Source organism: Pyxicephalus adspersus, chromosome 5 (genome assembly GCF_032062135.1).
Source record: "Pyxicephalus adspersus chromosome 5, UCB_Pads_2.0, whole genome shotgun sequence".
NCBI lineage: Eukaryota > Metazoa > Chordata > Amphibia > Anura > Pyxicephalidae > Pyxicephalus > Pyxicephalus adspersus.
Window position 1 is genome coordinate 135,868,943 of NC_092862.1, and position 16,307 is coordinate 135,885,249.

Genomic DNA, 16,307 nt, shown 5'->3' on the forward strand with positions numbered 1-16,307 from the left:
GTTTCACCTAAACCATGGGCTTAATCATAGAGATCTCAGGAAGAGAATAGCAGCTACTGGGGTTTAAAAAAAAAAAAAAACATTTACAGAAAGAAGCTATGTAGAAAGCAATTATCTGCATTTTAGCATACACTTAAAGTACCCTGGTCAAAATTATCATTATTAATTTTAAACAGGATTAATAAAGTGCCAACATATTATGCAGTATTGTACATTAAATAGGGGTTACAAATGACTGACAGATACAGACCGTGACATAGGCAGAGGAGAGGACCCTGCCCCGAAGAGCTTACAATCTAGGAGATTGTAAGAAGTGTGTGCTTGTATTCTTAGTTAAGGTGTCACTGGGCATAACTGATTTTTTTGTGATATGTTTGCTTTCAGTGCCTGTGGTGTACAACAAATAACACCTGTCTGGAGTATCCGGTGAAGATGATCTTACCTCCGTCCTCGCTCTGTGCCCTGTCCAATGCTAGATGGGCAGCTTGCTGGAGTAAGTAATTCCCAACAATAAAAGCACTCAACTTTGCCTTGGTTACTACTGAACAGTACTCAGATTGCCAGATTATGATTTGTAAGGCAAATTTCATGTCTCATACACACTTGCTGTATTTAGTCAATTAGGATTTCCAGGTACCCAATGAGAAGCATTTACTAAAGTAATAGGGAACAGCTTACTGAGTTAGGTAGATGAAGCTGCTTGCACTTTATTAATCCAACTCATGCTAGTAAAAATCTGTTTTCTATTTTCCTTCTACATGGTTATTTGGAGGATGATAACAAAGTAACAGTTACCTTACCCACAGCTTCTGGCTTTCTTCCCGCTAATTTTGGTTGCAACAATCTGTCCCCCAAAGCCAGCCTTCTTTTGACCTTTGACTGGTCTTGCCCCTGGCCCTTTGCAGTTATCCTCACAGACAATACAAAAACAGTAGTTACTTCTGGTGCTGCATTGTTCCTGATGGTGTAGGAGTGCCCATCCATATTGCAGCACTAGGGAAGAAGAGGATTGGATCTTTGATTATCTGTGCAATGGAGTAAGGTAAGTAATGTCAAATCCTCAGCTAGGAAAATATAAATAATGTTTTTCGTTTGCTAGGTTTACTATTCATCTGTGCAATTGTTCTTCTTTAAGATTTGACAGATTTAAATTTTATAGGAGGAATGTGGGATAAGGGACTCTGGCTACATTCAGTAATAAGTAGACATATTACCACATGTTAAATGAAAAAGGAATGGAAAAGGTGATATATATCTTCATTCACAGATCCAGCCGCTTGGGATAATGTAACTTCCGTGCATGCGCAGGAGTTACATTATCCAATCAATGAGCAGGATCACCATCACTGCTGAGCTGGTGGTGAAGCTGTCAGCCGCCATCCTTGCAGCAATGACAGGTTCTGGCATTGTCATGGCTGCAAGGTGACAGCACAAGGTATGTATGTTCCATGATCAGCACCACGTCAACCAATCAATGAACAGGACCATTGTGTCCACTGAAGTCAGCCGTAAAGATGAGGGCGCTCATCCCTGCAATAATAAAAGGTCAGGGACCTGTCATTGATGCAAGGTGACAGCACAAGGTAGGTATGTGCCATAATCAGCAAGTGCGTGCTGTTCATATTTGCTGGTTATGGTAGAAGCTTAGCACCCACCAAGAAGTTTAATTCAGCTTTAGATTCATGTTCATTTTGATGGAAAAGTTGACAAATGTCAAAGCATTGCAATGTGCTTGTCCAAATCAATAAAAAAAGCACAGGAAATGCTGGCATATAACACCAGCTTGTTGTATACAATATGTCTCCATTTCCTTTTAAAAAGGAATACATTTGATAAAATTTGTACCTTGGGGAGGTTGCAGATTTGTCCTGCTTTGAAAGACAAATGCTTATTCAAATTACCACTATTCATATGCTAATATACCTCATGGTTATTCAGAATTCACTCACTGTATATAAATTACATCTAATACATATGCAAAAAAGATTCTTAGGAGTCAAATGCCATGGAATCATCATGAGTCAAATGGTAGCTGCCCCTTTAAAAGGGACTGAAATTCCTTGTTTCTGATTGGGTAAAAGAGGCCATATATAATTAAAGATTTTTAGAATAGCAATTTGCCTCTAATGATTGACTTAATTAAAGGGTCAGCACATGTAAAATACAGTTGGGATTATGTAAATGACAAAAACTGTGTTATTGTATCAGCAGGGTGTCGTCTGAAGAGGAGCTGTTAAGTGTGTGTGTGTGTGTGTGTGTGTGTGTGTGTGTGTGTGTGTGTGTGTGTGTGTGCGCGCTCGCTCGCTCGCCCGCCTGCCCAGGCATAAAAATATTTGTTTAATGGTAAAAGTAAGCATTAGTCTGTGCAAACATATAAAACACAGGTAGAATACATGTTGGAGAGCCTAGATAGCTACCAAGGGATTTGCCTCTGTCTATCCATTCCTAAGATTTACACAGCCTATCACTGCACATGGCTGACCCCACTTTCTCTGTAATGGTTTAGTAACAGTCATGGTCCCCTCTCCTCATCACAGCCTGCATATTAGAAAGTAAAGAAACCTTTCACAGCCTGAGTGCTGCAATACTGAGTGGTAAGGAGGTTGAGACAAAGTCATATTCAGGTACTTATATATATTCAGGTATTCCTGAACAATAGGCTCCTGTCTGTCACTTTTTTCGCATAGCTTTGAAATAGATATAAAAAAGGAGGGTGGGGGGGGTCTACATTGTTCAACATTTAGGACATAAGCCATATAGAAAAAAGTATTAAGGTTTACTAAAAAAAACTCTTATAAAAAAACAAATGGGAGATATGCAGCCCATTGATAAAGATGGTGTTACCTGATGCGTTTCACTGGTAGGCTTCTTCAGGGTTAAATGTCCCATCAATTGGATGGAGATTGTGGGGGCCCCTAAAGTAAGGAAGAGGATCTTTTCCAAACATAGGCATTTTTTATGATATTGAGTGGTTGTCTGTGTAGCTCCTTTACCTCCAAGCTTTGGGCAACAACTGAGTTTATTCCAATCAGTTGGACATTTGCTCTTTTTACAATGTCGCTGCTTCACCTGAACAAGCCTACTGCTAAACTGCGTTGTGCAGCTTTTCACTGTGAGCTCTGCTGGGGCTGATGTTATAATAAATTTAGGTATTTGCACTTCTTCATCTAATATGAAAATACAAAATAATAAAGATGATAAAAAATAGGATAATAAATAATAAAATAATTTAAAAAAAAAGCATGTAGTAAAAAAACTGTTTTATTTACTTTCCACTAGATGGCAGCAGTTAGCCACAATTCAAGAGAAGAGTTATAAAATACACAGTCTGTACAGAGAATATATAAAAAAGTTGTTGAATGTTTTTTTACTGCATACAGAGAGCACAAGATAAACAACAAGCAAAAATATTATAAATATATTTTACAATTGCCATATTTATTATTGTGTTAAAGGTTGGGTAAAACTGAAGGTAGGGCATGAAAGGCATGTGTGTTTCTTCCATATTTGTGCAACAATCTTTTATTACGGGGGATGTCGGTGCAGAAGCAAAGACCAGTCACTGCCGCTTTTTCTATGTGCAGGGTGCCTGGTCTTATATCTGCCCCCTGTAGTTTTCTGCACACAGCCTGTAGTGATGGATCCTTTGGATCCCTCCCACAGCACTGTTTTCTGCACAGTAATCATATCAGTGCTACTTTTACCTTTACTAAGATAACATGAGGCTTTATAATGTCAAATTGGAAAACAAAGTTAGTGCCTGTAGTTCAGCTTTAAAATCTATGTAAATGTCAAATCTATTTTCATTATGTTGGACATCATTCCTCACTGTGTACAGATTTGTAACCTGAAAATCCTAAAAATAACAGTGCTTCCTGTGTGGGGTGACAACACTAGACCACTGCTTTGCAATAAACAACATTTTGTGCATTTTGTGACCCATTGCTGCTTCTTTTCTTGTGCAGGTGATTGGCTCGTCTTTGCACCCCTCCTGAAGTTATTTGCCTTTATTGGTCCTGGGGTGCATGGCACGGCACGCCTTTTCTGTACTGTTTGCCCACCTTGGTAGAGAAAGGGGTTTACTTTCTTGTGTCTGAGCTCAGCACAGCAGAGAAATCTCCAAATGTCATTCCAACTCTCCTGAGAGCAGCAGTGCCTTATATTTTATGCTGCAGATACACAACTACGACACTGCCAAACAGAAGAGCTGAGACACCCTTAATATTATTAAACAGGATTTATATAGCGCCAGCATATTATACAGCGCTGTACATTAAATAAGGGTTGCTAATGACAGACAAATACACATAGTGACATAGGAGGAGAGGAGCCTGCATGAAGAGCTTACAATCCCTCATATCAGGCAGTGCATTGCTTTGTCATGGGACTCTTTAAACAAAAGGGCAATTTTTTTATTGTTAAGTATTACTACTCTGCTTAGATTGTAAGCTCCTTTGGGCAGGGTCCTCATCTCCTCCTCTGTCACTGTTTCTGTCTGCCTTTTGCAACCCCTATTTAATCTACAGCACTGCAAAATATGTTGGTGTTATATAAATACTGTTATTATTATTATTATTATTTATATTATTAATAATAATTTCAGTTCCTATCAAAATGACTTGTTTTGCCATCCAGTGGCCATATGTAAAATTGCACATCTGTCACCAAAGGAAATGCTTTATGTATAAACGTAAATTATAATGGGATCTAGAGCAAGTTAACAAGAGAATAATTTATAAATCCAGTCCAATATTATTCAACATACATTTTCCTCTCCTGGTCTGTTGCCTTTCTGAATTAGGCTTGCAGTACTTCAGCAAATAAAAAATGTTATTTAGTTTAGATTTAGAGTCCGTGTTACCATAATATTTCAGAAGGCAAAGTTCTTAACACTGGTGTGCTTCTCCTTGTGCCGCTAACAATTGCGTGTCCTTGAACTAATGCAGCTCATTAGGAAGAAAATGTAATTAATAAATTATGGTAATTTGTTATGCTAATAAATATAAAAATTGTGATGGCGGAATAATAAAGAGTCCCCCCCCCCCCCCCCTTAACTTCTGGAGCATGTTGGCATTTGTGCTTGCTATAATCTATGCAAACTAGCCTGTTAAATACCTCCACCATCTTCACAGCTATTAGCATAACTGTCTGCTAATAATGCAAATTCTCAGCAAGGCAGTGACGGATCGGCACTGTTCACTCAACGAGTGCCGTTACACCACCAAAAACAAATGAGTCCATTTACATAAAATAAAAACAATTTTGTTTCCAAAGAAAAACAACCTAACCGTCTATCCGAGGGTTTGGTATTGTTCAGTGACTTGCAGTTAGCTAGTTCGGGCACTAGGTGGCAAAGCGAAATGCTAAAAGCAAGATGAAACCCTTCATTATAAGAATGCGTTCTAGGGGTTCTTTAAATTGCTGCCAGCTGCGTAGACGTCTGATATTTCAAATCATTAAGCTTCATTTATAAATGTTATCGACTGCTTGTGTTCTGCAATTAGGCCTGAATTATGCTCTTAATATTGAAGGCTGCAAGAATCCGAGATGTGCCAAAAGGCAAAATTATAGTTTATTTTTCGAAGCTCCTGTCTGAATTTGTTGTTTTAAAAGTTTACCTAAATGGTATTTTTTTGTGTGATGCTATATGTATATAATGCATGCTTTGGCTTTAGAAAGTCTTCAGACCGTCTTTTGTTTTTTCAATTGTGATATGTTGCAGACTGATGCTGCATTTGTTTCATTTTTTTTTGCCTCCGCCCCCCCCCTCCCCCCATTAATCTACATACCCCAATATAACATAGTGAAAACACTTTGGGTATGATGCAGCAAACTTTGCACTTCCTAATTTGGAGATGTTCTTCCATTCTTCTTTACAAAACCTCTTATCTCGGTCAGGTTGGATGGGGATCGGTAGACAGCCATTTTCAATTCTCTCCAGAGATGTTCAATAGGGTTCAAGTCAAAATGTGGCTGGGCCACTCCAGGTGAACCTTCCACCATGAAAGAAGAATGAAAACTGGAATTCTGTATGTATCTCCACTGAAGTCTACGAGAGGATGAGGATGGAGGACGCTTTCTTGCTAACAGGTACAAAAACATACAACCCCTGGCTCCTGGTGGCTTTTTGTTTTTGCCCTACATCATAAGGTGCATGCTCAATGTAGTGTAGAACTCGCCTAGATTTAGATGCCGGAGACAATGTTACTCTTTCACACACACACACACAGGAGGTATATCATCAGTGGCTGAAGAGGGTCACAGTCTTTATGGAAATTGGCAGCAAAGTTTGGTGTTATCCTCTGATGGGGGGATGGCTGTTCCTGGACCAGTCATCGCTGCATGTGTGTTAGTCCATGGTAATGGCATGGTAAGCCCATGCCATCATTGGCAAATATGCTGTGCCAACCTTCTGATTATGACCACCCACCAGCGTGTGAGATTCAGCTTTAAGGAACAGTAAGCATACACCTCAATTTAAGGACTGATAGATGGAAAGAAATAAAGATTTTCAGGCTAGCTGTAGTTATAACTGCATGAAAAGCAGTTTTCTTGTGGGATGAAAGTGAAATCCCTGTCCTTTGTGCTTTAGCTGATAAACTTGTAGGATACAAGAGATGAGATGTGAGAAGAGAACCCCACATTTCACTATTAGGCTCCAAATTAGTGCCTGGTATGATGTATGGCTTTTGCTGACGCTCTGACCCAGACTGGGGAGAGCAGGTCTGCACCATTATACGGCTGTGCAAAAGTTTGCTTACTGCTCAGTCTGTAAATCTCTGACAAGCTTAACAAGATGTCATCACAGAGGCTAATTCTGCCCCGGGAGAATAGAAGACGGGTAATGAGATGGAGTCCAGCCGTGCCGGAGAGGGCTGCCTACCTTTACCAGGAGAACCCCGCATTGTAAGCTCAAATAATAGCAGCAGTGCCGTGTAATGACTGTAATATCCACCATCTCCTACTGAGATTTGTATGATGTGCGGAACATGCTTCTTTTTTATGCTTCCATCACCCAAACACATCAGCAACAGTCAGTTTGTAGACTCCAATGAGCAGCTTTAGAAGACAAAAGAATCTTACTGAGATTTGAGATTTACCGATGAGGCTTAAAGCTGAACTCCAGACAAACCACTAAATACTGCATAGGGTAGGATTATTTCTGTTTGTCCAGTCTTGTCAGATACACAGCTCTGCCACACAGCTCTCTGACAATAAATGACTTCAATATGGAAAGTTGCAGCCAACACCAATGTAAGTGTGACCACGAAGGAGCAAGTGCCTGAGCAAAGACGTTCATGGCAGGATTACATTATTAAAATTGGATTTTTTAATAAAAGCTGGGGATACAAAATATTTTAAAAAACACTTATATTTACATGTTTCAAGTTTTTAGTGATTAGGGAAGCTAGGGTATGATGGTCCTGAGCCATTTTTTATATACATATACCTCAGTATAAACCAAGATGTTTTTCCCCCCTACAAAATGTCATTAGAAAAGGATTCTTGATTTATACTCTGGTCATACCATTAGATGGCACTGTGTCATCTGTGTTATGAGGCAAGAAACCTAAGTTTGTTGCACACCTTACTTGAGGACACAGCACCATTACTGGTGGCCAACAATAATGCACAGAAGATCAGTGCAGAGCAAGTATATAAATGTTATAAAAATAACACACCACAAAGATGTGTTTACTCAATCATTGTATTGTCATTTCTTGTGATTACTGTTTTGGATGTTAGCAGTGACAGCTGCATCTTGTCCTCTAGGTTAATTCCCAAGGTAATGTAGTATTCCTGTATTTTCAGGTTTATATTCAGATCAATTTATATTTAAGTATTAAACGGATATATTTTTATAATGTATACTTTTAAAAAAATAAATTTTCTATCTTTTTATTTTTAAATAAGCTTTTAAATGCAAATACGAAAGCGAAACATCCACCTATATTAACAATGTAAATTAAACTTTGTTCTCATCAGGTTTCGATGTGACAAACATAAAAGACTCCTTCCAAAAAGTATATCGATCCTGTAAACATTTTGTCCAGCCTCCTCTCTTTTGTTCAACCATTTTGAATTTTGGGGGGGAAGACAATTGACTTAACGGCATGTTTTTGGAATGTGGGAGGAAACCCACACAAACACAGGTAGAAGCTGCAAACTCCATGCAGATAGTGCCCAATCAGAGATTTGAACCTGTGACCAAGTTCTGCAAAGATCAGAGTGCTAACCACCGAGCCACCAAGGAGCATTCTAAAAGAAGGAGAGGGCTGGGCTGGATTCAGGTGATGCAGGTTTGATGACTTTGACCATCAGACCGAGAACATCTAGAAATTGTTTTGAACTGAATGCAAAGACCTATTACAGCCAAACTTTTTTGAGAAATGAGATACTCATTTTTTCTTGGAGTTCTGCTTTCCAAAGCTTTTTAAAATCCTATCTTTTATGTGGTTGTTTTTCGGTCTTGCTTTGCAAAAATAAATACGATTCCGAATAAAAGAAGCAGGTGAAAAAAATTTGAAAAGTATTTGGAGTGAAATGATTATCGATTTACATTCAGCTCTGTGGATTTTTCAGAGGCTATATACGATCCATGGTCCAGTGACTGCAGTTATTAGAAAAACCACAGAAAATCCAGCAATGTCGCTGGCTTGCCGAGAGTGACAATCCCGACCCGTGTTTATAACCTATACCGTGCTCATCTACCCCCACATCCCCTAATAGATATTCTTCATGCGTAACAATGGAGATGTACAACAAGACAACCCTGTTTAGGAATAATGTTATTCTGTAACCGTTCATTCCTCTGTCACCTGAAGCAGCTATTATCCAGCACATCTCAGCTTGATTTCATGATACATTCGCATTCCACGCTGTATATTCTTTAGTATTGCTGCCGGGGACCGTAGAAAAAGCGTCGACCCCCTCCAGCAGCATGGCAATTATTGATGAGCTGTGGAACCCCCCTGGATTCTGCAGACACTTGCAAGTTTACTTTTTTTACCTGAAAACATGGAAAAACAAAAATGCATTGTGTATGCAGAAACGTCAATAGCTACTATTGTATAGGTTTATAGGGAAGGTATGGTGCCTTTCTCAACCTATTTATAACATGGGGGACCCTTGAAATAACTTTCAGGTCTTCAGGGAACCCCTGCTTTATAAATTTATATATATATATATATTTTTTTTTTTATCCCGAAAAGCACAATCACTTAAACAAAAACTCTGATGCTCAAAAAGTGAAAGTGCAAAAATACCACACAAAAACATGTGCTGGAGGGTGCCTTATGTTCCCTCCTCTAAAGAGGAATGGCAACACGTTTCCTGACCTTTGGGGCGTAACGCTCCTGATGGGCAAGGTACTAGCCCCACATGGCCAAAACCAGATGGACCATACTCTGCCCACCTAGCCAAAACCAGGTGGGTCCCATTCTGTGTGGGTTTGACAAAAGCCTACCCACCGGGTACTTGGGCTGGGAGCTCAGTGCATAACAATCAGGAAGTGTTCTAGAATAATGATGCTCTAGCTTAGCTTTTCTGAAATTACTTTCAGCTCTTCGGGGAACCCTGGCTATAATTACTAAATCCAAAGTTCATAGAACATTGTTGTGGACAATAGAAATAATATCTCCTATATTTTTAGTGATTGGGAAGAATGTCACCCTTACAAATAGCCAAAATGCTCATTATTGCTGTCACTTACAGTGACCTGAGACTTCTCATTGCTCAAGTAACCCCCAACAACTTCTGGAGAAACCGTGGTTGAGAAACACTGGTATTTTGCATCCTCTCTTAACATTTTTACCCCCAAAGGAACACTTGAAATAATGTTTAGGTCTTAAGGAACCCCCGCTAAAAAATTAGTTGGGAATCAGTGGTCATCATCATATGTCGGTGGTCCATGGGGTGAAGGCTTTTTATGTTGATAGTCCTCTTTTGCAATGCTGATCAGAATGACACTTTTACAGATAGCTAAAATATTGTTTGCTGTCTTGCAATTGGCTTTTCCCAGTGACCTTGGCCCTGGAACTATGCAGGCATGAAATGCAAGGTCAATCAACCACAGCTCAAGGAAGCCCTTGTACTCTGGAGAAACCCTAGGATGCCATTCATCGCTGGTTGAGAATGGCTGGTGTTGTGTTTCCAGCAAGGAGTTATCTTGGGTTTATTGTAGTTTTGCATTAAAAAAAAAAAAGGAGAGAGAAAGAAAAAAGTAGGCTTTTGTAGGGCAAGAATGTGTTTTTTTAAAATACATTTAATTTTTTTTTTGAACATCCTACCACAGTATCAGCACCAGTATGTCCAAATGACTACTAGATTCTATGACCAAGGTACCCTCAAGTAGAACTGGCATCAGTTGTACCTTACCTGTTAAGAGTTTCAGCAATACCATCAAGTATCCTAATCCCATAAAGAAGCCCTGCGGGGCGAAACGCGTCGTGTAGGAAACCAAGTGTTTTGCTGTGAACCTAACTCAATGTACCATATAAGTACGATGTCATGATAAGACTAGCGCATCAATGTTAGACTAGGGCTAAGTATAGATGGTCATTGCCTAGTTTTTTAGGATGTTCAAATAAAATTTAAATTTATTTTAAAAAAACATACTCTTGCCCTACAAAAGCCTACTTTTTTCTTTCTCTCCCTCTGACAATACTCTCTTAGCTTAAAACGACATTTAAATGATTTCTAAAAAATTAAAATGTGATAAAGCAGAAGGCCTTAGAAGAAAAAAATAAAATAAAAACTATGAATGCTAAAAAAAACAAAATCCTTGCTCTAACTATTTACAAAAACTTCCGTTCTCCCGCCACGGGTGTAACGTAGTAATGGCTGTAAATGTCTGCATCTCTTCTCCTGCTGCCGATCCATCTGTTCATTGTTTTTGTTACTACAATTAATTGTTTTGTTGTTTTTGTACCTTTCAGTAAACTTTGAAGCGCTGATTATCGCCATGTCTGTGGTATTGGGAGCAATCCTGTTAGGTGTCATTGTCTGCTGCTGTTACTGCTGCTACTGCAGGAAGAGCTCCAGTGCCCGGCTGTAAGTACTTTAAATGTTCTTTTAATGCTTTAAAGTGTAACTGAAAATTATTGATAAAAAATCACCTCAGGGTTTTTGTTTTTCATTACAAGGACTTTATTTAACATTGTTCAGAATTCTCCCCAGAATTTATTTTAAGCTATGTGGAAAAAAGCTGTAGACCGGTGTGGCAGCCCCTGGATTGTGATCCAACTTTTCTGTAACCACCTAAAAACAGCGGAGTGGTTGCTGAAAAGTGCCTGGTGGTGCACTCAGCTTAAAGGGGCTGGGGAGAACACTGAGTTTGCTGGCATTGCTTGGTTGCTGGTGCGGCACTTTTTTTTTAACCACCCCGCTTTGTGTGTGGTTACTGAAATGTTGGGTCACAATACCGGGGCTGCCACCCATCTACAATTTCTTCCCAGCCAGCTTAAAAAAAAAATGATGGGTTCAACACGGTATATACTGTTTATTAATAATTATAATCACACAAGCAGAAAATGACAATTCTGGACATTTCATACACCAGATGTGAATGGAACAGCTCTAGGTTGCCGTATCCCATTAAATTATTTCTTATAATTTGATAGAAAATTTCAGCGTCTGCAGATTGAAATAGAAAGGTCATTTTTAATGACATAAAATTACAAAATGGGTTGTGTAGCGATTTTTATATGCTAAATTAAAAAAAAGTGATGTTTTCTTTGAACTCAACTCTGTGAAGGTTCTCCAGGTCATGGTAAACCTAGTGGTGATATTTCTTATTTATCCAAACTTGTTAAAGGATTTTTCACTGCTATGTGTGTTCCCATTGATATCCATATTTCTCTCCCAGTACAGGAAATTCTCCTCACCTGGTGGGGACACAGAGCGAGATTCTCTTTTCAAAAACTAGAAAAAGAAATGTTAGCTGGACTTCAGGTATAAGGGAGCTATAAAGTACAATAAAAAGCCACCAAGGCAATAATCTTTATAATGATTTATTGATCTGACCCCCTGGTGCCTCACTCTCCCTCCAACGACTACCATAACTTAGATTTCTATAGCCAGGCCATAGCTTTAAACCTCTAGAATGGACCCCACTTCATTAGCTAAAAAGATCAAACAAAAAAAAAATTATTTAGGTCATTAACCTGAAACTAATATATAGATAAGGGCTTCTGATTTCCCTGTTTGCTCTTTTATCAGTGAAGCTGGGTGATCCAAAAAAACCTGGAATGGATCTGGTCCAGTATTCAAAACATTTGCTAGCAAATAGCAAATGACTTTGAAGAAATCCATTCCAGGTTTGCTGGATCACCCAGCTTCACTTATGAAAGTGTATGCTTTCCAGCCTTGGAGAGCCGTAATAAATCAGGCCTAATGAGTTTCAGAGCAGATTTCCTTTCAGCAAGTCTCATGGAGCAGGTCACAACAATTTTACATGTACCTCAGTGCAGACTTCTGAGAATAGCATTGAGCCAATCAATACTAATACAAGACCTAATAACGACTTGCTAACTTCATGCCTTCTATATTCTTCTGTCGCTTCTAACTGCCTGCATATCAGACAGCACTAAATACCATCTTCAGAAGGAGATTGTTAGTGTCAGCCTCCATGTTGTACCCCCAATAAAGGTAAACTTTAAATCTGCACTCCAGCACACAAAACAACATTATTAGCATATTAAAATTTAAAAAAATGTAAAAACCTCCAACAATCACCTTTATTCTAGAGCTTTACCTCGCAGCACTTTTTTGCAACCACCAGATGTCGCTGTTTTTCATGCTGAATGACCACCGGCATCATCAGTCTGGTTACCCTGGGCCCAGGTTCTCCTGGACATCCCCATCCTGAGAATGGATAATGGAGCAGCTAAGTGATAAGCTAGTCTCTGTCACTGTTTTCCTCTCAAATCAGCATTCTTGTTCTCAAGAATTGGGCTCCTTCTTCTTACACTCAAATTGATCCCTGGACAGCAGAGCTTAAATTTCTGCATAAAAAATACACCTAAATATATCCCCATGAATAAGGCACTACATGAATTGGTGTCTTTCATATCTGCCTGGTGTCTAGCCCTAAAGTGGAAGTAAAGTGTCAAATAATGTGTCATCAGGCAGATTCTTATTGCAGAAAAGGGACAGGTGATCACATTCCTGCAATAAATATTGCCTGATTGCTGCCCATCTGTCAAAATGCGCTCAGCTGCACATGCGCAGCTCAGTGTTTGTTGCCAGGGATATCCGGCAATTCCCTGCGAGTGCCAGGGAGTGAATTCCCATGTGTTTGCATTTTCCATCATCCCACCCTGGACAATCAAGGTGGCGGAACTTCGGAATCGGAATGCAGAAGCGAAGAAGTAAGAATATGGCAGTGCCCTTGATGGACCAGGAATAGGTGAGTATCCCCAGAGTTTAGTTCTGCTTTACCAAATACCCATCATTCCTTCATGATTCCTTGTTGGAGTGACACAATGGCTTCCTCCCTCTTGCCTACAGAATGTGACGGCTTCTCTTTTATTTTGTCTTTTGTAGGAGACTGGAAGCAGAAGAAGAGAATCTTATCCGAGAGAGAGAAAGGAGGAAACAGGAATCCCTCCAGAGGTACTTTTGTTTACTGTCATTTGGTGCAGCAAACAGATCTATGAATTATTAAGAGCCTTGTTATTTAAACTAGATGAATAAATCAGCGAGGCAACCGAACGAGGGTGACTATTGTGACAACGCTGACGTCAATCCTTGTGGGTGTTTAGGTGATAACCAAGAGTACATTTTTGCTGGGTAATTGATCTTTTAGGTGATGATAGGAGCAGCAGACTTTGGACTGAAACCTGTGACTGGTACCACAACCAAAACAAGGACAATGATTTGTTATTCTTAGGTCCGGGGTGTTGGCTTCTGTAGATTTGTAAGATAGAAAGGGACAGATTTTTTAAATCTCTCTAAGACTGTAAAATATAAACTATGATGGGGGAGACCCTCAGTGATCCAGGAAACCTGGAAGGGGATTTTAAAAAACTATTTACTATTAGGTGGCAGATCAGATCCATTCAATGTTTGCTCGATCACTCAGGTTTTTTCATGATATTCTATCTTCTCCAGTCTTGGAGAGATTTAATAAATCAGGCCCATCGTGTTATATTTGTTTGGCCTCTTGACCCCACCAGAATTTAGGATTTATCGTTTACTTCTTTACTCACTGCAATATAGCCATAAACAATGATAATGGTCCTAGTTTCTACTGCAGGCAGTTTGAGGAAGAAGGCGCTGGGCCAGATCCAGCTAAAGTTGTTACTTTTGGGTTTTTGGGGGTGCAATATTTCCCTATAAGGGATCCAATGTAGCATTCAGCCACCAGAACCATACCAAATTAAAAAAAAGAGTAGAGTGAGGGAAAACATTTCTCTTCAGGTCAAGTCTACATATGACATGTTTTTACATGCCACTGTCCTGTAGATCTTGAAATTTTTGTTGGAGATACCCAATTCTTAAAGGTGCAACTAAAGTCACACTTTGAAATTGGTGATCAAGCAGATATTTATATATTTAGGTAAAAAAGTGTTAAAATTCATGTATTACAGTAGTATATATAAAATAGCAAATACTGCTCAAAAACTTTTATGATAACTGGATGGTTCTCAACATGTGTCTTTCCACGCATTTCACAGATATCTAGTCCGCTTCCTCATGAAAAGACTGTGAGACAATGACCAGCTTCTCATTGAAGCAAAGGGAGTTAGAGTTCCCTATCTCCTCAGTACTATAATTGGAACATGTATGATAGCATGTTAAGTGGAAAATAGGCACAGCATCAAACAAATGCTAATGGATGGCCAAACTAATGCCAATAGATGGTAAGTATTATTCCTAATACATAAGATTATGCCATATATTCTCAAGAAATTAGCATCTGGATTAACCATATCACACTGATCTATCCTCACAATGCCAAGGCCAGGTATTTATTGCCAAAATGGATAGGCTATGTTCCTTCTGCAATAGTATTCCTACCTGCCTGATCGCACCCACCTGTCAAGTTTCATTAAGTGCTTTTTGCCAGTAATACCTGATAACCTGGCTTCCCTTGGGGGTGCAAGGACTGAATAAACCCCCATGTACCTATGTGGAAGTTACGTTATTCTAGCTAGACCAATCAAGATAGCCAAAGATCAGAATGCAAAAGTGAAGATGGAAGAAGATGGCAGCACCCTGCGGTGGAATAGAGACGGGTGAGTATCGATGGGTTTAGTTCCACTTTAAGTGGGAGAGATGAGTAATGATATCTGCTGTGAGGAGCCATATAATATAACAGAGTTAGGTGAGTATAAAACAAGCCTCAGAAGATGTTTTATTTTTTATTAACTGGTAAATAATTGACGCAGCGTGAGAGAGAGGGATGGAAAAAGAACGTGCTTTCCCTGGAGACATGTCTATCAGGATTATCCTGTGTACAGGTTGACTATGCTCCTGCCGCTTTTATTTATTGAACCTCAGTTCTTTCAATCATAGAGACTCCACATCACATGTGGTTGTTACTCTTCATGCAGGTAAAGATAGCCTATGAATGGCAACTCCTCCAGACTGACACCCACCAATAATGGAAGGTTAATGTTGCAGTAACTCATTCCAAGAGCCAGCTCGTTGCTCACTGAGCCTCCATGATTAAAATAACTGAAGTCCAATGAATAAAAGCAGCAGGAGCATTCTCAACCTGTACAGAGAATGGATCCTAAGAAGCAGGGTGCTGTGATGTTTTTTTAGGAATCTGTGAGCAGCACTGTGCCAGCCCCCTCCCACTATCCATAATCTGGCTGCACGGAGCTTCAATCATGACAACACTGGAGTGTTGACAAACGTTAAAACGGGTTGGCAAACTTTTTGGACGGTGTCCAATGAGAGGTCTGAAGGCGGGAGTTTGCCCACCTCTGCTTTAAAATAAAGTTTGTCATGAAACCAGAGTTTTATTTAAAAATTGTATTTGCATGTAAATGAAGGGAAGAGGAAGAACCAAAAAAATAAAAGCTGATTAAACTTCAGTTGTAAGCTTAAACAGCAGGCTGATAACACGAACAAGGTGATGATAAATACGAATGATCCAGTTTGTAAAGAAAGAATTTTCTTTTTGTAAAATAAAGAAAACATCCCCTGACTGCAGATTTCAATGGCTTGGTCATTTTTAATCCTGAAGCTTTATCTAATGGTTGTTTGCAGTTGTATTATAAAGTTTACACAACTGGTGATACCCTATAAAGACTTACAGAGAAGTAGAAGGAGGGGGGGGGGGTAAAGCTTGTGGA

The 16,307-nt window shown here is 39.4% G+C and overlaps 1 protein-coding gene across 1 annotated transcript in view; it reads left to right on the top strand.

Annotated features, from left to right (window-relative positions):
• The window catches only part of LOC140331637 (pituitary tumor-transforming gene 1 protein-interacting protein-like), a gene marked incomplete in the record, with an annotated part of 53,820 nt that overhangs the window by 11,475 nt on the left and 26,038 nt on the right, over positions 1-16,307 (top strand). Inside the window, 3 exon segments of the mRNA XM_072412820.1 lie at positions 385-493; positions 10,938-11,052; positions 13,546-13,614. Of these exon segments, the coding sequence (XP_072268921.1) occupies positions 385-493; positions 10,938-11,052; positions 13,546-13,614 (293 nt within the window).